This window comes from Panthera uncia, chromosome A2 (assembly GCF_023721935.1).
Source record: "Panthera uncia isolate 11264 chromosome A2, Puncia_PCG_1.0, whole genome shotgun sequence".
Classification (NCBI taxonomy): Eukaryota; Metazoa; Chordata; class Mammalia; order Carnivora; family Felidae; genus Panthera; species Panthera uncia.
Genome location: NC_064816.1, coordinates 20,456,535 through 20,478,828, shown reverse-complemented (window position 1 = coordinate 20,478,828; position 22,294 = coordinate 20,456,535). Strand labels below are relative to the sequence as shown.

Below are 22,294 nucleotides of genomic sequence, written 5' to 3'. Positions count from 1 at the left end.
GAGGAATTTGAAGTAAGCTTATGACTTTTTGATAGTTAGATTTGGCATTAAGCCTCCTCAAGCTTTGGGTTTCCTAGTCAGCAAGGATTGACTGAGTGTCCTGTCTCGTCGTCTGGCTGGAGGCCGTGAAGTTGCAAACCTGATGTGGCTGAGTTTGTAGTCATCTTCAGATTATCATTTTGGGCGGATTTAATGTGAGTTTAGACAAGTGAATTGAGTTTTCTTTTATACTTTAATAGAGAATAGTACCGCATTTGTAATCTCACGTCTTGTAAGAAAATATTGAAGAAAACACATTAATGATTTTGAGTGTGTGCTTTTGAGTTGTGATGATGATGTTTTTCCTGGGTGTTTTAAGCAACTAGCTCATTTATTTTCTCAACAGTTTAAATACAACAATTAAAACAATAACCTTGTTCTGCCTCCCACACCCACCCGCCCACTCCATTCCGCACTTTGGAATATAAATCAGAACAGTTTTCATATATGGTGCTGGAATATTTGCCCCTCTGAAATAGATATCAATAGCCATTTACTTGCCTCAAGCCCATCCTGTGTTAGTTTGCAAATAACAAAGGTTTGAATTCTTTTCAGCTTACTTTGATGACTTCAGGCATCTGTCTCTGTTTCAGTTATAGTTTTATCTAAGGCTGAAAGAAGTTTTATATTTTATAAAACCTATTTTTTCCTATACAATATGAAACTTAGTGTAGCATAGTCAGTATTAGTAAGAATTGAAAATTACATAGATATTTTTGTACTACACACTAGAAAGTGGAATTGGTAAGTGCTAATCTTGGAAAAATGTTAGTCTTTGTAGTACTGTATTTAAGTTTACTTAAATAATAATTTAATGGTAGGAAAAATACTGTTTTTAGAGAAAGAATAGAAAAGGGGAAGGGGAAGCATCATTTCTTGTTTAAAAGGGGCAGAGACTTAAGCAAAAATTTCTGTGTATTTAACATAAGGACTTCTAGTTCTCAGAGGAAGTTTAATAGATTAATAGATGTGGGTATTGAACTCTACAAAAGCAAGTAACAAGCTGCAGCTAAGTTCTAATGCTGAACAAACCACAGGCTACAAGCACCCTGCTGATCTCTAGCGTAACAGGTAGACTGTTGTTCTGCCTGGTGGGGGTTTTGGTTTTATGTATGAGTTTAATTAGTTTCCTAATACGCATAATTTAGGCTTTTTTCCCCCTTATGTCTACGTAGCTTTTTTGCACTGTATTATTTTACACATGTAACGTGTTCCAGTTTATCTCTAGTAGTAACCAGAGGTTTACTCCTTTCCTCGAAGCACTTATTTTAAAAGCTACTGAAGAGTTGTTTTGTTTTCTAAATAACTAATGCCTTTTCTAAATCCTTATCCTTGTTCCTTCTATCATTGTTATTAAATGTTGATCATGCTTCTTAGGTTTGTGGAGCGTGACCTGATGGCCCGAATTTGCAGTAGACAGTCGCCACACAGTTTCCCAGGGATGCCCCAGGCGGGCAGCAGCCTTGCCCAGGAGTGGGGAGACGTTCCCACTGATCGTGCTGTTTTGGTGCTTACAGTGATTTTGAGGGGTAGTAGCCTATCCAAAGGTCCTTGGCAGTTACAACCAATGATCTGCTTTTAGGGCCTTAAATGTCTTAAAACATCCTAATGAATTAATTGTACTGCACATGTGATTATAGTCCAGGAGTCTTTAAAGTCTGACATAAAGCTTTCAAAAAAATACCTGTGTGCTTAATATTAATAGAACAAAACAAAGCAGTGGAACCCCCAAAGCCTCCTGCCTCAACATCACACCCTTGGTTGAAGGCTTTGAGAAGAGTGAGTAGAGGTTAAAGTTGAGTGAATGATCGGACAAAAGGCAGCCTCCCAGGGATCTGGAGACATTAGTCACTATAGCTTGCCTGCCACCCACTCTTCTCCAGGCCTCTGGGGGTAAGGAAGAAGCCTCTTCACTCCCTTGGGGGTGGAGGCTTTGTTTATGTGCTTTCCTGCTGATTCTGAGGTTTTTGATGGTGGCTGTTTATCACACTGATTGTTTTTTAGCCTTTTGACTGTTCTTTAAACTCCCTTTCCTTCCATTCCATCAAATAATAAAGAAATGTATGTTAATTAAAGCAAAGTTACTGTATAACTTTGCTAGGAAGAAAGAGTTAGAAGGGTATTTGGTAAGCAAAGTGAGAGTATTCCAAGTACTGAGAGGTTGGGAATCACCCTTGAAATAGTATCTTCATTCTTCTACTAAGAGGTTTGTTAAAGCAAAAATAGCTAATCTGCGCTGAGGGCTTACTGTGCCATAAACTTTTACATGCACTAATGGATTGAATAATCAGAGTAACTATGAGATAGGTGCCATTGTTAACATCTCCATTTTATAGGTGATGACACTGAGGCATAAATTGGTGATACAACTTGTCCAAGGCCACACAGCAAGCAGGCATGCACCTGGGACTCATACCCACCAGTCTGGCTCCTAAGGCCTCACGCTTCCTTATCAGGACTGTCTGGTTACTTTTGATACGGTGTTGATCATTCTTACATCTTGATTTTCTGCCCTTTAGAAGGCTAAGTTAACCACTTAAAATTTTTTATTAAACATCCTGTACTTTTGGTTCAGTCACCTCTAAAATTTATGACCCCTAACTTCCTTAGCTGAGAAGACACAACTGTATGGGAATATAAGGGTGTAGACATATTTCTAATAATCTAATGAATAGGATTTATTAGGTGCCTGCTATTTGTGTGGTGCTCTATTCTATGTAAATTCTGCTTTAGTCTTCAGAACCCCTCAATATATGTATATTCCCTATGTAACAGTTAGGGAAGCTGAGCTAGCAAAATGATAGCCTGGGGAACTTAAGCTGAGTCTCCTTTTTATGGTTTGTCTAGTCCATTCTCACTACTTGCCACTCCCCAGCTAGGAGTCTTGTTGTCCATTGTCCAGAGAAGCATTTGCCCAACCGGCGAAGACAAAGGCACAGAGTCAAAGAGACCTGGATTCCCTTCTGAACACCTCCACTGGTTTTGCTGAGTGATGTTTTTAAAGATACTTACTGTCCTGAACTTTGGGTAGAACAAATTTAGTTGTACTCATTATTTAGCTTCTGTTGATTCTCATTCTCTTCAAGAGAATAGTCTGCTTTTAACGAAATAGAATTGGCTTTTATGTTACTTCCAACAGTTCATGTACCAGAGAATTTGCAATAAAATAACACATCTAAGGCCACTAGGAATTTAGAGGGAGAGAGCAATGTGGACTGTCACACTGAGGTTTGTTTTGGCCTCATCTGATACAGGCTTTTTTTTCCTGGAGTGTGTATGTGTACTTGCTGTTTCCTCTCATAGACCTGCCTTTCTGATTTCTAACGTAGTTATCAGGGAGTTTTCAGACCCTCCCTCTTCCCCTCACTGGGGGCTACCTATAATGAGATGAGCACATGGGTAGCTATTTGGAAGGTGAAGACAATTAAGTAACTTTCTAGGCCTGATTTGAACTGGATCTTTTTGGTTTGTGGTCAATTCCTTAACCTTGAGCTAAGAACTTCAAAAACATTTGGAGGCCTTTATTTCTGGTTTCTGTTTATTTGGCCTGTAGCTGAGCTCTACAGTTAAACTATATTAGTATCTCTGGTCTCTTGACGATCAATCCCTTTTAAGTATTATTCTGTCCCACTGCCAGACTCCCTTCTAGCTTAATGTAAATTTGATTAACTGTCTGGGAGTTTTAGGCCACCTTTACCAGATATCCAAATTACAGTCATATGACTTGTTCTTCTTGGTCATGGTAATTGGAGGGAGAATAGGGGAATAAGGATATCAAAATTCATGAATAGTTAAAAAATATTCATTATTTTGTTCCTAGCTCTGACTTTCCCTTTTTACCTTTCACGATAGTTTTGTTTTTAATCAGATTTTGAATTTTGATTTAAATTTTCATTGACTACTTCTCTTTAAACATATTCCTTAGAGGTATAGCAAAATTAATACTAAAGGGGCACTTTCTCTTTCAGTTAGCATGCGTGCGCGCGCATGCACACACACACACATACATATTTTAAGTTTATTTATTTTGAGAGAGACAGAGAGAGGGAGCGGGGGAGGGGCAGAGAGAGAGAGAGGGAGGAAGAGAGAATCCCAAGCAGGCTCCACACTGTCAGTGCAGAGCCCGATGTGGGGTCAGAATCCTCCCCAGTTGTGAGCTCATGACCTGAGCTGAAACCAAGAGTCAATGCCTAACTGACTGAGCCACCCAGGTGCCCCTGCATACATACATTTTTTGATGAGACATCGAAAATTGCTTATAATAAGTATGATTGCCTGCCAGTACTTTTTGCATACATATTCTTTGGTATCAAGAAAAAGAAGTGTGTATGTGTTTACTTGGCCATATAGCAAAAACTGCTTGGTCTAGAGGTGCAATATATACAATTATCTGAATATTAGTTTCAGTTACACTTACAAGTTTTACAATTTAAAAATGGTTCTGCCAAAATTGGTGTTCAGTAATTGATCATTTTAATTTGCAGTTCATTAATTCAACAGATATTAATTGAGTGTTAGCTATGTTTTAGGAGCAGGGACATTATTAGTCTCATTTGTTCATTACTCTGCTGCCCAGCACAGAGCCTCGCATCTGATAGGCATTCAGTAATATCAGTTGAATGAAACGATGCATGTCCTCATGGAGTTTACATGCTGGTGTTATACCCACATCTAGCACTGAAAGAGCCCCAAGAGAAGTAGAATGCGTAATCCATATTTTAAAACTATCTTGCTTCTCTCATTGAGAGTGAGAGTATATTTCCCAGAAGCTCCCCAGCATACTTTCTCTTCTTTTGTAGCCAGGACCAGGTCATATAGCCATACAGAAGGCCCAGAACGCAGTTTTCTGACAGCAAGGAGTGGACTGACTGAGTGCAGTCCATTACGTGGAACGGGGCTTTGCCATGCTAAACGGATGCAGGATTCAGGGCAAGGGGAAGAGAGAGGGAAGGACTTAACAAGGCTACTCGGAGTGTGATTTACAGAATTGGAGAGGTAGATGTGGACTGAGCTTAACTTTGTGCAGAGCTATGAAGAATGTAGTTTCTTGGCGCATACAGAGGTAAACTGGAATTTTAACCTATTTATGAACAAACTTTAATCTTAACACTCGAAGCAAAAAAGTGTCATAAATTACATAAATTCTTTTAAATCCTTTTCTCTGGAAACACTTCAAGATTAGTTTATCATGTCATTTAAAGAATAAGGGCCTTCTGTTTTCCTTTTCATAAGTATTCAGTAATTCAGAGATTTTATTTTAATTAGGCTTTTATTCTTTCATAGGAACTAGTTTAAGGACCTGCTAGAATAACATTTCAGAAGAAGTTCATAAATAGTAACACTTAGGTGCCATCCAGACTCCTGGCTATTCCCCATTCTACCAGAACAATATAGAGCTTTGTAGTTGAACAAGTAACAAACAAAAGAACTAGAGTGTAAGTTATGTGGAGCCATCACATTACGGTACAGGAGATACACCTCACAGCCGCCCTCACTGCCTGATCTCTGAGGAAAGCCTGGAAGTCTAGAGGGGTTCAGGCTCCGGAGTCAGACTGGGGTTCACATCCTGCCCTGCTGTTTGCTTACTAAAAGAACTGACAGGTTATTTCTTTTCTCTGAGCCTCAGTTTCCTCATCTGTAAAATGGGGTTACCATGTATAGGCTACGTAGAGTGGTTAGGATTAAATAAGATAGAATTTGAAAATAGTTAACACTTATGCATACCATATATTATCAGCAGTGTTTTATTTACTATATAACACACAAAAAGTACTAGGCACATACACAGTAAGTACTCATATAGGACTTCTTTTTTTTTAGATAAATGGTTAACAACCATTTGTAGGGTTAGAATGATCTGTCATTTGACGTGAGAAGGCTGAGAAACAGCCACTATGAAATTACACAACAGTTTCAAGCCTTTTCATAACTGAATGTAGTCTATTCATGTAATCATTTTATAATATTGAAATTGGTACATTTTTGGCAGTGTTTATGTTGGTGAACTAAATACCTCCTTATTTAATCAGAACAGAGACCTATTGACTATTTCAACATGTGCTCATGTAACTGGCTTCTATAAATAAAGTCGTCATCCATGAAGAATGTGACAATATTTGTACTCTAGAACATCTACCATTTCTCCAGCTTATAGGATAAGGATAAAGAAATGATTTTTATGGAGTATTACTCAGCAATCAAAAAGAATGAAATCTTGCCATTTGCAACTACGTGGATGGAACTGGAGGGGATTATGCTAAGTGAAATTAGTCAGAGAAAGACAAAAATCATATGACTTCACTCATATGAGGACTTTAAGAGACAAAGCCAATGAACATAAGGGAAAGGAAACAAAAATAATATAAAAACGGGGACAAAACAAAAGAGACTCATAAATATGGAGAACAAACTGAGGGTTGCTGGAGGGGTTGTGGGAGGGGGTATGGGTTAAATGGGTAAGGGGCATTAAGGAATCTACTGAAATCATTGCTTCATTATATACTAACTAATTTGGATGTAAATTTTAAAAAATAAAAAATAAAGTTAAAAAAATGATTTTTAAATGCTACTGTCATATCTTGGTACAATGAAAGATCATGTCAGAACTATGATTTCATAATCTTGATATGTGGTGCAGAGTACAAATATTGTCACTATTAGCAATTGCTGAGGGAACAGGGCTGTGAAGTGGTCCTACTTATAGCTGGAACTAGGGATTTATAAATTGGTTGACATGAGATTTCCAACATCATTATAGTATGAATCAGTTTTAAAAAAATATTTATGCTTGAAATTTTTGAAAGACATGTATTAAAGAAGGGTTAGAAAAGTTGACATTGAGTTGCTTTTAATGGAAAATTTATGGGTGTTGAAATTAGGATTTTAAACACTAAAACAGCGCAAGTTACTGAATTGGTGTGATGAAATGCCTTCATGGATGATCGATCAGTAAACCTAATGGAAAGAAAGGTGAAGTGTGAGAGTGGGGACTGAAGCTGGCAAGAAGGTTTCCAAGGTGCGAAATAAAGATTGAAGCCATTCTAGATATTTTAAAGAGTTTTTATTAAGCTTGAATGAATTATGGCATATGAAAAGAGCTCATAAGTTGGAACCACTGTTCATATAAGGAGTGTTAATAATTACACTTTTGTTGATTGAAAAAAAATTTTCCTGGAAACTCAAAGAAAGAAGCTTTAATGATGAAGAAATTAATCATACTGCCCGATTTTCCATCGGAACCCCTGATTTTTCATTCTCAAACCACTCCTCCTCTAAACCTTTCCCCTAAATGGCAATTTCATCCTTTCTGTGGCTTAGACCAAAAACTTGGGAGTCAGCCCAGATGCTGCTCTTTCTCTCACACCACACATCCAGTTTTCCTTCTATCCTTCTCAACCTTTTCACCGATGCTCTAGTGGATCTAGCCACTAACACGCTCGCTGGGATTGTTCCAGGATCTTTTTTATTGATCTTCCTGGGCTCCTTGCTCACTTGACAGTCTATTCTCAACACAGTTGCACAGTGATCCTTTTGAAAGAGAGGTCAGATTATGTCCCTCCTCTGCTCAGAGCCCTCCAGTGTCTTCCTCAAAACCCAGATCTTCACAGCAGCCTACACGTTTGTGTATAATCTGGTCCCTGGTACCTTTCTGAGCTCATCTCCTAGCATCTTTGGCTTGATCCTTCTGCTCCAACAGCAGTGGCCTTGAAAGTGCTACACAAGCTCCCACTTCATGATCTTTGCGCTTTCTGTCTGGAATGTACTTCCCCAGGTACCCTTGGGTGTTGGCTAATGTCACCTCATCACTAAGGCCTTGGTACTCTTTCGAAAGTAGTAACTCTGTGTCCTCCTTCCTTGCCTCATTTTTGCCCCTAACATTTATTTTCATTCAGCATACTATATACTTTATTACCTGTCTCCCCACACTAGATTGTGAGATCTGTGAGGGCAGCACCCCCCTCCCCCGCCATTTGTTTGCCTAACACAGTATGTGGCAGATAGTATGTGCTCAGCAAATATTGATTGACTAATTGCAGTAACATTGCAGTTCATTAGTATCACTGCTGTTGACTCATAGAGGCTTCTTTGAACAAAATCACTGGTAGTATCTGTTAATATCAGTTCTAAAAAATGGTAGTACTAATTCTAAACACTCATATTTAATAGTGGGAAGTACTGCATTATATTTCCCAGCTTCCCTTGTAGTTAGATGGGGTCATGTGACCGAATTTTAACAATAGAATGTGGGTAGAAGCCCTGGATCAAGAAAACCTACGTGAATGATCCCTATGCTGAATGATTTGGGGAACCCGTGTTGAAGATGCAGCGCTCTGGGTCAGAAGGCGCTTGGCTCGATGAATTACCACATAGAGGACAGTTGCCTACTCTTCAGGAACACCTGCTTGGGCTTTCACTGAGTGAGAAATATCTGTTGGATTAAGCAACTGTAATTTGGAATTTATTGGTTAAAGCACAGCATTACCTTAACTAAAACAAACCAGTGACAGCTAAATTCTCCTTGTTCTTTCTGTTGGATATCCAGATGGTACCCAGATTCCTTGCCCTCAGCTTCTGTATTTGAAAACGGAAATAATGTTATTTTAAAGCACAGGTGTGTTCTTCTTTTAGGTTTATTTTGAGAGAAAGTGCATGCAAGAGGGGAACGGGCAGAGAGGGGGAGAGACAGAACGCCAAGCAGGCTCCATACTGTCAGAGCAGAGCCTGATGTGGGGCCCGAACCCACCAGACAGGAGATCGTGACCTGGTCTCACCTGATCCTGAGCTGAGATCAGGAGTCAGACGCTCGACTGACTGAGCTATCCAGGCGCCCCCACAGTTGTGTTCTTTTTTTTTTTTTTTTTTTAATTTTTTTTTTTAATGTTTATTTATTTTTGAGACAGAGAGAGATAGAGCATGAACGGGGGAGGGGCAGAGAGAGAGGGAGACAGAATTGGAAGCAGGCTCCAGGCTCTGAGCCATCAGCGCAGAGCCCGACGTGGGGCTCGAACTCACGGACCACGAGATTGTGACCCGGGCTGAAGTCGGACGCTTAACCGACTGAGCCACCCAGGCGCCCCCACAGTTGTGTTCTTAATACAATTGACTTTATTTTTTTGCGACTCGATCAAGATACACTTCACATACCATGAAATTCACTCATTTAAAGTGTACAGTAGTGCAGAGTGGTTTTTTTTTCTTAATGTTTATTTATTTTTGAGACAGAGAGAGACAGAGCATGAACAGGGAGGGTCAGAGAGAGGGAGACACAGAATCCGAAACAGGCTCCAGGCTCTGAGCTGTCAGCACAGAGCCCGACGTGGGGCTCGAACTCACGGACCGCAAGATCATGACCTGAGCCGAAGTCGGCTGCTTAACCGACTGAGCCACCCAGGCGCCCCCAGAGTGGTTTTTTTTTATTATTGAAGTATAGTTGATATACGATGTCATACTAGTTGTGTACTAGCTGTGTACAACACAGCTGAATAATGGTTTTTATTCAGTTGTAGGGCTGCTGTGACAATCTAATTTCATAGTGTTTCAGTAGCCCCCAGAAGAAACTCTGCATAGTGGTAGTCTTTCCCTCTAGCTCTTGGCACCCTCACTACTCTACCTTCTGTCCCTATGGACTTGCCTGTTCTGGCCATTTTATATAACTGGAAGCATATAATATGTGGCCTTTTGTGTTTGACTTCTTTCACTTGGTATATTTTCAAAGTTATCCAAATTATAACATGCCTTTTTTAAAAAAATTTTAATGTTTATTTATTTGTGGGAGAGGGGCAGAGAGAAAGAGAGAGAGAGTGGGACAGAGGATCTGAAGTGGGCTCTGCACTGACAGCAGAGAGCCTGACGCAGGGCTCAAATTCATGAGTTGAATCGTGAGGTCATGACCTGAGCTGAAGTCGGACGCTTAAGTGACTGAGCCACCCTGGTGCCCCTCTTTCTTTGAAAATGTTATGCTTCAGGGAGTCTGGGTGGTTCAGTTGGTTAAGTGTCTGACTGTTGATTTCGGCTCAGGTCATGATCTCAGGGTTTGTGAGATCAAGCCCTGCATTGGGCTCTGCACTGACAGTGCAGAGCCTGCTTGGTATTCTTTCTCTTCCTTTCTCTCTGCCCCTTCCCTGTTCACGCTCTCTCAAAATAAATAAACTTAAAAAAAATGTTATGCTGCTTATTTCTTTATCTTCTTTGGGTATTAAATTTTTTTAATGCTTATTTATTTTTAAGAGAGAGAGAGAGGGATAGGGAAAGACAGAGCATGACGGAGGAGGGGAGGCAGAGACAGAGAAGGAGACAGAATCCAAAGCAGGCTCCAGGCTCTCAGCTGTCAGCGCAGAGTCCGATGCGTGGCTTGAACTCAGGAACCACAAGATCGTGACCCAAGCTGGAGTCAGTTGCTTAACCGACTGAGCTACCCAGGCACCCTCTCTTTGGATATTTTTCTGAAATAGATATTGGAAATGGAATTGCTTGGTTTGTACAGAATGCAAGTTAAATTTTTTGATGCAATAAAATTTCTCTCTAAAAGGGTTATACCCATTTGTGCTCTTCAACTAGTAGTGACAACATCCATTTCTCCATAATTTCACCTGTATTGGATGTTATTAATCTTTTATTTTTGTCATTCTGAATGAAAAAAACCTCATTTTAGCCTTTGACATTGAACATGTTTTTGTATGCTTATTGATCATTTGCATTTCTTCTCTAAAATTCCTCTTCGTACCTGACTTTTGTTCTCCGTTAGGTTTGGCCTTTTTTTCTTTATTAATTTATAGATGTTTTCTGTGATTATGACTGTTAATCCTTTATGTCTAATATATGCTGGAAATATTTTCTTCTAGTCTATGGCTTGGTTTTTATATAATGTATTTATTATTTTTTTTTAATGTTTATTTTTGAGAGAGAGAGAGCGTGTGTGTGAGTTGGGGAGGGTCAAAGAGAGAGGGGGACGGGATTGGAAGCTGACTCTGCGCTGGCAGCAGCAAACCCTATATGAGACTTGAACACACGAATCGAATTGTAGATCATGACCTGAGCTGAGGTTGGACGCCCAACCTACTGAGCTACCCGGATCCCCTTAGGGCTTGGTTTTTAGAGTTGTTTATGCTGTCTTTCTGCCAGTCAGAAGTTTTAAATATTTTTAAATGTTCCATTTTATGGCCTCAATGCTTGAGGATGTCTATGCTGTCCCAGGGTTTATAACCATATTCCCATTTTTTAAATTTGTTTGGAGTCTTGTTTTTCATGTTTTGCTCTTTTAATTTGCCTGGAATTTATTTATGTGGCAGCATGAAGTAAGGATCCAGTTTTTTGCCTCTCAGAATGGATAGCCAATTCTTTAATTCCTATTTTACTGATGTATTTGTCTTTTCTTGTACTAATATCATACTATTTTAATATTTTGATAGAACTATCTCATCATATACATCTTTTACAAAAATGTAGCTGGGTTGTACATTTTCTCCTTCAGATGCATTTTAAATTAGCATTTTAAAATAAAATACCCTTTTGGGATTTTTATTGGAAAGAAAAACATTTCTCTAACACAACTTCTTAAAAAAATTTTTTTTAACATTTGTTCATTTTTGAGAGACAGAGACTGAACACAAGCAGGGGAGGGGCAGAGAGAGAGAGGGAGACACAGAACCCGAAGGAGTCTCCAGGCTCTGAGTTGTCAGCCCAGAGCCTGATGGCACAGCTTGAACCTGTGAACCGTGAGATCATGACTTGAGCTGAAGTTGGATGCTCGATTGACTGAGCCACCCAGGCACCCCCTAACACAACTTTTAAAAAATGTTTCTTTATTTATTTAGAGAGAGAGACAAAAGGGCAGAGAGAGAGAGAATCCCAAGCAGGCTCCGCTTTGTCAGCACAAAGCCCGACGGGGCGTTCAATCTCATGAACCACGAGATCATGACCTGAAGTGAAATCAAGAGTCCGATGCTTATCTGACTGAGCCACCCAGGTGCCGCTTCTCTAACACAATTTTTAATGGCCATGTAGTATTACATTGTATGCTTATGCCATATTTTACTTAAAAATTTCTCATTGTTAGTCTAAAACCACACTTTTAAAATATCGCCTCATAATTTAGCTTTTTAAATTGAAATATAATTGAGATATAACATTGTGTTAGTCCAGGGTGTACAACATGATGATTTAATATATGAATATATTGCAAAACGCTGGCCACAGTAAGTTTCAGTAATACTTGTCACCACATATACAAACTTTTTGTCTTAGGATGAGAACCTTTAAGATTTACTGTCTTTTGAAATATACGATACGGTGTTGTTGACAGTGAGTCATCATGCTGCACTTGATATCTTTAGGACTTACATATTTCTTAACTGAAAATTTGTGCCTTTTGATCACCTTCACCCATTTTGTGTGACAGTCACCAATCTGTTCTTTGTATCTATGAGTTTGGGTTTGGGTGTTTTGTTTTTATTCCATGTGTGAGATCATATGGCATTTGTCTTTCTCTGTTTGACTTATTTAACTTAGCATACTGCTCTCAGGGTCCATCTATGTTGCAAATGGCAGGAGTTTCTTTTTTATGGCTGAGTAATATCCCATTGTGTGTGTATATGTGTGTGTATACCACATTTTTAAAAATCCAATCATCTGTCAGTGGACACGTAAGTTGCTTCCATGTCTTAGCTATCATAAATAATGCTGCAGTGGATATGGGAGTGTAGATATCTTTTTGAGTTAGTGTTTTTGTTTCCTTTGAATACCCAAAAGGCGAATTGCTAGATCATACGTTATTTCTAGTTGTAATTATCTGAGGAACCCCCATACGGTTTTCCACAGTGGCTGCATCAATTTACATTCCCACCAACAGTGCACAAGGATTCCCTTTTCCCACATCCTTGTCAACGTTTGTTTTCTTGTCTTTTTGATAATAGCTTTGTAACAGGTGTGAGGTGATACTTCATTGTGGTTTTGATTGGCATTTTTCTCATGATTAGTGACGTTGAACACCTTAAAAATTTAGGGTATTCTTGAGTTCTGGGTATTGTTTAGAAGTTCTTTTGGTTTTATAAATTCATTAGTACTGATTTGTTCAATTGAGATAGACATGCCCTGTGTTGGGTTTACATAATCATGGAAAAGTTCAATTAGGGTCAGATTTAATTTAGATGATGTGAGTGGCTAAGATTGACTTTATTAGACTTAATTTATTTTTTAATCTCCCTAGTTAGACACGGAGCAGTGGGTTAAAAACAACGGCAATAAACAACTTAATGAAACAATGGAAGATTTCTATGCTTAATAATCAAATTACATTGACATTTGACAGATGGAAGCAAAACATTTAATTTAGGTAGCCTGTCAGATAAGATGTATACAAGGTCAGGGAGTGATGATGGACTATTGGAGAGAGTAAAAAGCCAGCAGGGATCTATATCTGTTGGGGAACAAAAAAACACAGTGACTCTACCACTAGCATTTGCTGTAAGGGCATTTACTTTGCAAATATGCCCAAAATGGAGCATCTAATTTGCTGAATTGTTTGCATTTACCATATTTAACAGCATAGTTGAAATTGTTACTGGACTTCCATCTGTTAAGTTGAGGGATAGGAGTGAAAATTCAAACATTTCAATGGGAATTTTCCTTTTAACTACCTCATAAATACTTACTGAATTAAAGTTTTGTTTTGTTTTGTTTTGTTTGCAACTACTATATGTACTGGATACATATCTCTGGAATCACACTGAGTTCCTATCCTTCTTCCTAAGTGCTTTAAGAGTTATTTATGTTGGATTTGTTAAATCATTTGGCTGAGGATCCATCCTACAGAAATCTGTTGCATCATTGTAAATTTTCCCATGTAATAAATGCTGTACTCAGTGTTTAATCTTAGCCTTCAAAACAAAGTGCATCAACGTGAAGCCTGGTAGTAGAGGCATAGGGTAATATAAGCGCCCCTCACTGAAATATTCTAAATAAGATGAGCAAGGTTCAGATCAGTTAGTTCATGACAACTTATTTAAATGAATAACTCTAATGTGTTCTGGTCACCACAAGAGAAATTATCACCAAAATTAGTGATAAAATAAACAAAGACAGTAAAACAATTTAATATGAATAGGAAATAAATGAAACAAAAGGAAATAATGAAAAGTGAGTTAAATTTCCATATTCTAGGGGCACCTGTGTGGCTCAGTCGGTTGAGCATCTGACTTCAGCTCAGGTCATGATCTCACTGCTCGTGAGTTTGAGCCCCATGTCAGGCTCTGTGTTGACAGCTCAGAGCCTGGAGCCTGCTTCTGATTCTGTGTCTCCCTTTCTCTCTGCCTGCCCCCCGCTCACACTCTGTCTCTCTCTCTTTCAAAAATAAATGTTAAAAAAATTTTTTTACAAAATTTCTATATTCTAAGCTCCTGGATATTTTACTGTTTTTTTCCCCCTTCATTGCATAGAAAGAGAGCATACTAGCAATAAAGAAAGAGATTTAACAGATGTTCTACAGCAAAAAGCTTCAGCAGTTTATTTCTCATAATCCTATTAAGATGATGAACTGATTGTTCATTGGTTAAAATCTTAGTAATGTTGTAAGTTTGAAAACAAATATCATAGCCTTAGCTTTCAGCTTCATAAGACTTGTGGTTTTCATTTTCTCTTGCCTTTGGCTTTGATTATTCTATATTATATATTTGAATATATTATGTATTCAATATTTCCCCATATATTATCATTTTGTACTAGGTGGCTCTTTGCACAAAATATTCTGGTATATTTCAAGAGTTTATGAATATAAGCAGTGGATGCCATCTTCAAAACCTAGTGAACCAACAGATATTTACGTAGCACTGACTTTGCTATGTCAAACCCATGATGTAGTGATCGGGTGTTCTGTGTAGAGATGATGCACTAAGTGCCATAGGAACTCGAATCAGTCAACATTGTATAAAGTTAATATTAACTCAGCATTTACATGTGGCCAGCTTTATGCTAAGTGCTCTTCATGGATTGTCTTACTTATCCTCATAGCAGTCCTCTGAAGTAGGTACAGCACTATTCTCCCTCTTTTACAAGTGATGCCATTGGCACAAATGAGTTAGGTCATTTGTTAAAAGTCACGTAGTCAAGTAAACAATGGACACAGGGTTTTAAAAAGTTAATATAATGCCCTTCACGTGATATTTCCACTCAGCAGCATAGATAACATTCCCATGTGCTTTTATGGATCTACCTAAATTCTTCTAATGATTGTAGAGTATATCCTAGTATAGGTGTATCATAGTGTATTGGTCATCCCATTCCCATTTGGTAGATATACAGGTTATCTGGTTTCCCACTGTTCAAGATAGTACTGTGGCAAACATCACTGGTTATGAAGCCTTCAACACATGTGTTTTGTATGAAAGGTTCTTTTATTTTATTTTTTTAATTTTAATTTAAAAAAAATTTTTTTTTAATGTTTATTTATTTTTGAGACAGAGAGAGACACAGCATGAGCAGGGAAGGGGCAGAGAGAGAGGGAGACACAGAATGTGAAGCAGGCTCCAGGCTCTGAGCTGTCAGCACAGAGCCTGACGTGGGGCTCAAACTCACGAACTGTGAGATCATGACCTGAGCCGAAGTTGGACGCTTAACCGACTGAGCCACCCAGGCGCCCCTTTTAATTTTAATTTTATTTTTAAAAATTTACATCTAAATTAGCATATAGTGCAACAGTGATTTCAGAAGTAGATTCTTTAGTGCCCCTTACCCATTTAGTCCATCCCCCCTCCCACACCACCCCCCCCGTAACCCTCTGTTTGTTCTACATACTTATGAATCTCTTATGTTTTTTTCCCCTCCCTGTTTTTTTTTTTTAATTTTTTAAATGTTTTTATTTTTGAGACAGAGAGAGACAGAGCATGAGCAGGGGAGGGGCAGAGAGAGAGGGAGACCCAGAATCTGAAGCAAGCTCCAGGCTCTGAGCTGTCAGCACAGAGCCCGACGCGGGGCTTGAACTCACAGAGTGTGAGATCATGACCTGAGCTGAAGTCAGACACTTAACTGACTGAGCCACCCAGGCGCCCCCGCCCCGCTGTTTTTATATTATTTTTGTTTGCCTTTCCTTATATTCATCTGTTTGTCTCTTAAAGTCCTCATATGAGTGAAGTCATATGCTATTTGTCTTTCTCTGACAGACTAAATTCATTTAGCGTAATACCCTCCAGTTCCATCCAAGTAGTTGCAAATGGCAAGATTTCATTCTTTTTGATTGCCAAATAATACTCCATCGTGTGTGTGTGTGTGTGTGTGTGTGTGTGTGTATACACACCACATCTTCTTCATCCATTCATCCATCGATGGACATTTGGGCTCTTTCCATACTTTGGCTATTGTTGATAGTGCTGCTATAAACGTTGGGGTGCATGTGTCCCTTCGAAACAGCAGGCCTGTATCCCTTGGATAAATACCTAGTAGTGCAATTGCTGGGTCGTAGGGTAGTTCTATTTTTAGCTTTTTGAGGAACCTCCATACTGTTTTCCAGAGTGGATGCACCAGCTTGCATTCCCAAGATTCTTTTATTTTTTTTAGGTTTATTTATTTATTTTGAAAGAGAGAGAGAGAGCCAGGGAGGGGCAGAGAGAAATGGAGAGACAGAATCCCAAGCAGGTTCTGCACTGTCAGCGCAGAGCCCAGTGCAGGGCTCGAACTCACAAACTGCGAGATCACGACCTGAGCACAAATCAAGAGTAGGACACTTAACTGACTGAGCCACCCAGGCACTCTGAAAGATTCCTAATACTAGAATTACTGCTCAGAGAGTTTGTGTCTTATAAATCTTTGTAGGTTAAATTATGTTTCATTAAATTTCTTTTCAAAAAAAAGAGGTACCAATCTGTACTCCCAATTTCTCCCATTCATCCACCTTCCTTGCCAACAATTCTATTTAGTTTTAAAAATTTTACCAATCTGAAAGGTGAAAAAATAGTATATAATTAAAAATTATTTTCGTCACTACTACTAAGATTGAGCACATTTTAATAAGCTTTAACTCTGATGTTTTTAAATGTAGATCAATTATGGGGCGCCTGGGTGGCTCAGTCGGTTGGGCGTCCGACTTTCCTCAGGTCGTGATCTCACAGTCGGTGAGTTCAAGCCCCGCATCGGGCTCTGTGCTGACAGCTCAGAGCCTGGAGCCTGCTTCAGATTCTGTGTCTCCCTCTCTCTCTGCTCCTCTCCTGCTCATGCTCTGTCTCTCTCTGTCTCAAAAATAAATAAAAACATTAAATGTGGATCAGTTATGTATTTTGCCCATTTTTTCTTTTTTGATGTTGTTGAATTATAGGAGTTTATATATGGAAATTAACCCATTATATTTTCACCCATCTCATTTGTCTTGTTTGTTTGTTTATTTATTTATTTATTTGTAGTAAAGTATAATTGACAAATAACATTCTGTTAGTTTCAGGTGTACAACATAATGATTTGATGTTTGTATACATTGCAAAGTGATCACCAAACTCAGTCTAGTTAGTATCAGTCACCATACATAGTTACAAAAATTGTTTCTTGTAATGAGAACTTTTAAGGTAAACTCCTTTACTTTTGAACTTTATTTATGGTGTCTTCTTTAAAAAAATTTTTTTTTTTTATTTTAGGGAGAAAGGGAGAGAGAGAGAGAGAGAGAGAGAGAGAGAGAGAGAGAGAGAGAGAGAATCCCAAGCAGGCTCCATGCTGGGCATGGAGCCCAACTTGGGGCTTGATCCCGCTACCCTGAGATCATGACCTGAGCCGAAATCAAGAGTCAGACACTCAACTGACTGAGCCACCCAGACTTCCCATTAATCATGGAGTCCTTTGCCACATAGTTTTATACTTGTATGTTGTCTTTGCTATCACTCCCTCTGGTTTCTCTATTTGGGTCCAGAGTGATCTTTTGTGAAACACAGATTTGATCATTTCCTTTCCATGGTTAAAGAAACTCTCAGCTGTTTCCCATTGAGAGGCAGTAAAATACAGTGTTTGAGGACATGGACTATAGGCATTTTGCTTGGTTTGAAACCTGGTTCTGCTACTTCCTAGTTGTTGGGCCCTGGGCAGGTCAGGTACCTGTTCTGTGCCTAGACAGAATGGGGAGGAGCTGCAAGTGGGAATGGAGGTTTTTTCATGGTAACAGAGATATTCTGAAACTGGATATAGTGGTAGTTACACAACTCTGTAAACTTATTAAAGCTGTGGAATTATACACTTAAAGTGGGAAATTTTGGTATGTGAATTATATCCCAATAAAGTTGTTTTGTTAATATATTTGTTTACAGTTTATTTTGAGAGAGAGACAGCGTGAGTGGGGGGGGAGGGGCAGAGAGAGAGGGAGAGAGAGAGAATCCCAAGCAGGCTCCGCATTGTCAGCACAGAGCCTGACGTGGGGCTTGAACTCATGAGACCATGAGATCATGACCTGAGCTGATACCGAGAGTCAGACGTTTAACCGACTGAGCCACCCTGGTGCCCCCAATAAAATTGTGTGGGTTTTTTTGTTTGTTTTTTTTTTTAAGGGGCCTCAAAGGCATGTGTTATATATATTTTTTTTTTTAATTTTTTTTCAACGTTTTTTATTTATTTTTGGGACAGAGAGAGACAGAGCATGAACGGGGGAGGGTCAGAGAGAGAGGGAGACACAGAATCGGAAACAGGCTCCAGGCTCCGAGCCATCAGCCCAGAGCCTGACGCAGGGCTCGAACTCACGGACCGCGAGATCGTGACCTGGCTGAAGTCAGACGCTTAACCGACTGCGCCACCCAGGCGCCCCTAAAATTGTGTTTTTAAAAAAAGAATAAATAAGGGGCACCTGGGTGGCTCAGTCAGTTGAGCGACCGACTTCAGCTCAGGTCATGATCTCACAGTTTGTGAGTTTGAGCCCCGCGTTGGGCTCTGTGCTGACAGCTCAGAGCCTGGAGCCTGCTTCTGATTCTGTGTCTCCCTCTCTCTCTGCCCTTCCCCCCTCATGCTCTGTCTCTCTCTGTCTCAGAAATAAATAAACATTAAAAAAAATTTAAAAAGAATAAATTGGTTCAGGGCTTATTTTGGAGGGGTTCCCTTTGTAAGTGTAATTGTAGACTAAGGTAGTTGATAAGTTTTGGTTCTGCATAATATTCTCGATAAATGGAATGGAAAGATAAAGTAATATATCCTTGATCTTATTCATTGGGTAAGATAGAACATTGAAAGCTACCGTTTTTCCTTCAGGAATTCATTAGGAATTAGAGTTTTTGTGGGTAGGAGTCAAGGTGCTAAGGATTACAATCTGAGTTTAAAGAGTACTAATTCATATACGTGTTAATTTGTTGCAATTTTTAGATATCAAGATCGCGATAGTGCTGTCTCTACACATACACATGTATGCACACACACTCACACCCACACATACATTCTTCAAAATTAGGTGTCAGTTTTTTCTATAATCCCATCTCTTCTGCCAAGGTGTTTTTGTTTCATGTGCACTCTCAACGGACTGGGGTGCCAGGTCTCAGGAATGAGTAAACACACTGGGGCTTCAAGCTGTTTATGTGTTCTTTTTTATCTTTCAGCACTTTCATTTGGACCCTTGGATGCCCACTGAACAGATGCTTGAGACCTGCAAGTAATTTTCAGACCATAGCGGAACCATAAGGCCTGTCCTTTGCGTGGGGAGAAGACAGCCCATGTTCTGTGGAAATGAACGGGGAGCAGCAGCTTGATGCAGGTACTGGCTTTGCTGAACAGAAATCATTTTTCATAGTGCACAGTGCACAGTTGTATTACTTACCTGTACTGTATTGTCCGACTTGTCTTTCTACCACTGAACAGAAAGCCCTTTGAAGGCGTGAGTCATCTTTCTCTGTACCTAGCAGAGAACCTGGCACTAGGGGGTACTCATAACGTTTGCTGGAAAAGCAAATGACTTTTATGAACAAACATCTTTAAATTTTTTTTTAAATTTTGATAGTAACTTTTGAAATATTTTGAAATAACTGTAGATTCATGGGAAGTTATAAAGATGGTACTGACAGGTCCTGTGTTTACCACTAGTTACATCTCCTATAAGTATATTACAACATAAAAGCCAGGAAACTGACAAGGTAGAAAGTGTGTGTAGTTCTCTGTCATTTTATTACATGCAGATTCCTGTAACTACCACCTCAGTCAAGATACAGAACTGTTCCATCACCACAAAGAGCTCTTCCTTGCTACCCCTTCATAGTTACGTCTCCCCCTTACTTTCCCCCAGCCTCCTCTAACCCCAGGGAGCTGTTAATCTGTTCTCCATCTCTGTGTCATTCCAAAAATGTTATATAAATAGAATCACATAGTATGTGACTTTTTTTTTAATGTTTATTTTTTAGAGAGAGAGAGAGTGTGTGTGTGTGTGTGTGTGTACACGTACGTGTACAAGTGTGCGCATGGGTGCAGGGGAAGGGTAGGGAGGGGGACAGAGGATCTGAAGCAGGCTCTGTGCTGTCAGCAGAGAGTCTGATTCGGGGCTTGAACTCACGAACCGTGAGATCATGACCTGAGCCGAAGTCAGACACTTAACCAGCTGAGCCATCCAGGTGCCCCAGGTGTGTGACTTTTTGAGGTTAGCTTTTTTCGCTCAAGATAATGCTCTTGAGAGCTGTCCAAATTCTTGTGTGTATCAGAAGTTTGTTCCCTTTCATTGCTCAGTAGTATTCCATGTACTACAGTTTGGTTAACTGTTCATCTGTTGTAGTATATTTTGGTTGCATCCAGTTTTTGGCCATTACAAATAAAGCTGCTGTGAGCAATCATATACGTAAGATTTTATCTTTCTGGAATAAATGCCCAGGACCACAATTGCTGGGTCATATGTTTAATAAAGAAATGGCCAAACTACTTTCCAGAGTAGCTGTACATTTTTATCAGCAATGGATGAGAGATCTAGTTTCTGCACATCCCCTCTGCCACTGGGTATTGTCGCTGTTTTTTAAGTCATTTCTGATAAGGTGTGTAATGACACCTTATCCTGGTCTTAATTTACCTTTCCCTAATGGCTAGTGATGTTGAACATGTGCTTGTTTGTCATCCTTATATCCTCTTTAGTAAAAGTGTCTTCATGTCTTTGGCTCATTTATTATGTTGTTTGCTTTTTAAATTAATGACATTCTTTTTTCACTGTTGAGGTTTTTAAAAAACTTTATTGAGGTTTTTTAAATTTTCTTAATTTTGGAGAGAGAGAGACAGTGCGAGCAGGGGAGAGGGGCAGAGGGAGAGAGAGAGAATCTTAAACAGGCTCCACATTCGGTGCAAGAGCCTGCCACAGAGCTTGATCCCATGACCATGGGTTCATGACCTAAGCCAAAATCAAAAGTAGGATGCTCAACTGAACCACCCAGGCACCTCTGTTTTTGTTTTTTGAGATGTGATTCACATATCATGAATTCATATACCTGTTTAGAGTACACAATTCAATGATTTTTATTATATTCACAAGGTTGTGTGACCATTACTGCTAATTCCAGAATATTTCATCTCCCCCCCAAAGAGAAATTGTTAGCAGTCATTTCTTGCTCCATCCAGTCTTTGGCAACCATTAACTTAATTTCTGTTTCTATGGATTTACCTATTCCTTTTTTCTTTTTGTTTGTTTGTTTATTTATTTATTTTGAGAGAGAGTGAGCGTGAGCAGGGGAGGGGCAGAGAAAGAGGCAGAGAGAGAGAGAGAGAGAGAGAGAGAGAATGAATCCCAAGCAGGCTCCACACTGTCAGTGCAGAGCCTGACACAGGGCTCAAACTTATGAATGGTGAGTTTATGACCTCAGCTGAAATCAAGAGTTGGACACTCAACTGGCTGAGCCACCCAGGTATCCTGACCTATTCTTGTTTTCTTTTGATTAATGTTTACATGGTATATCTTTTCCATCCTTTCACTTTCTACCTATGTCATTATATTCAAAATTTCCTATAAAACATATAGTCATTTAAAAGAGTTTTAGTCTTGGGGCGCCTGGGTGGCGCAGTCGGTTAAGCGTCCGACTTCAGCCAGGTCACGATCTCGCGGTCCGTGAGTTCGAGCCCCGCGTTGGGCTCTGGGCTGATGGCTCAGAGCCTGGAGCCTGTTTCCGATTCTGTGTCTCCCTCTCTCTCTGCCCCTCCCCCGTTCATGCTTTGTCTCTCTCTGTCCCAAAAATAAATAAAAAACATTGAAAAAAAAAATTAAAAAAAAAAAAAAAAGAGTTTTAGTCTTATGTTGATGTATTTAGACCATTTACATTTAATGTAATTATTAGGACTCAAGTCTGCTGTT

The 22,294-nt window shown here is 39.4% G+C and overlaps 1 protein-coding gene across 6 annotated transcripts in view; it reads left to right on the top strand.

Moving 5' to 3' along the window:
* The window catches only part of SFMBT1 (Scm like with four mbt domains 1), a 130,799-nt gene that overhangs the window by 50,228 nt on the left and 58,277 nt on the right, over positions 1–22,294 (top strand). For all 6 annotated transcript variants that reach the window (XM_049640694.1, XM_049640696.1, XM_049640697.1 and 3 more), the window contains one exon: positions 19,581–19,735. In XM_049640694.1, the coding sequence (XP_049496651.1) occupies positions 19,708–19,735 (28 nt within the window). In that variant the 5' untranslated portion in view covers positions 19,581–19,707. The remainder of the gene's footprint in view (positions 1–19,580; positions 19,736–22,294) is intronic.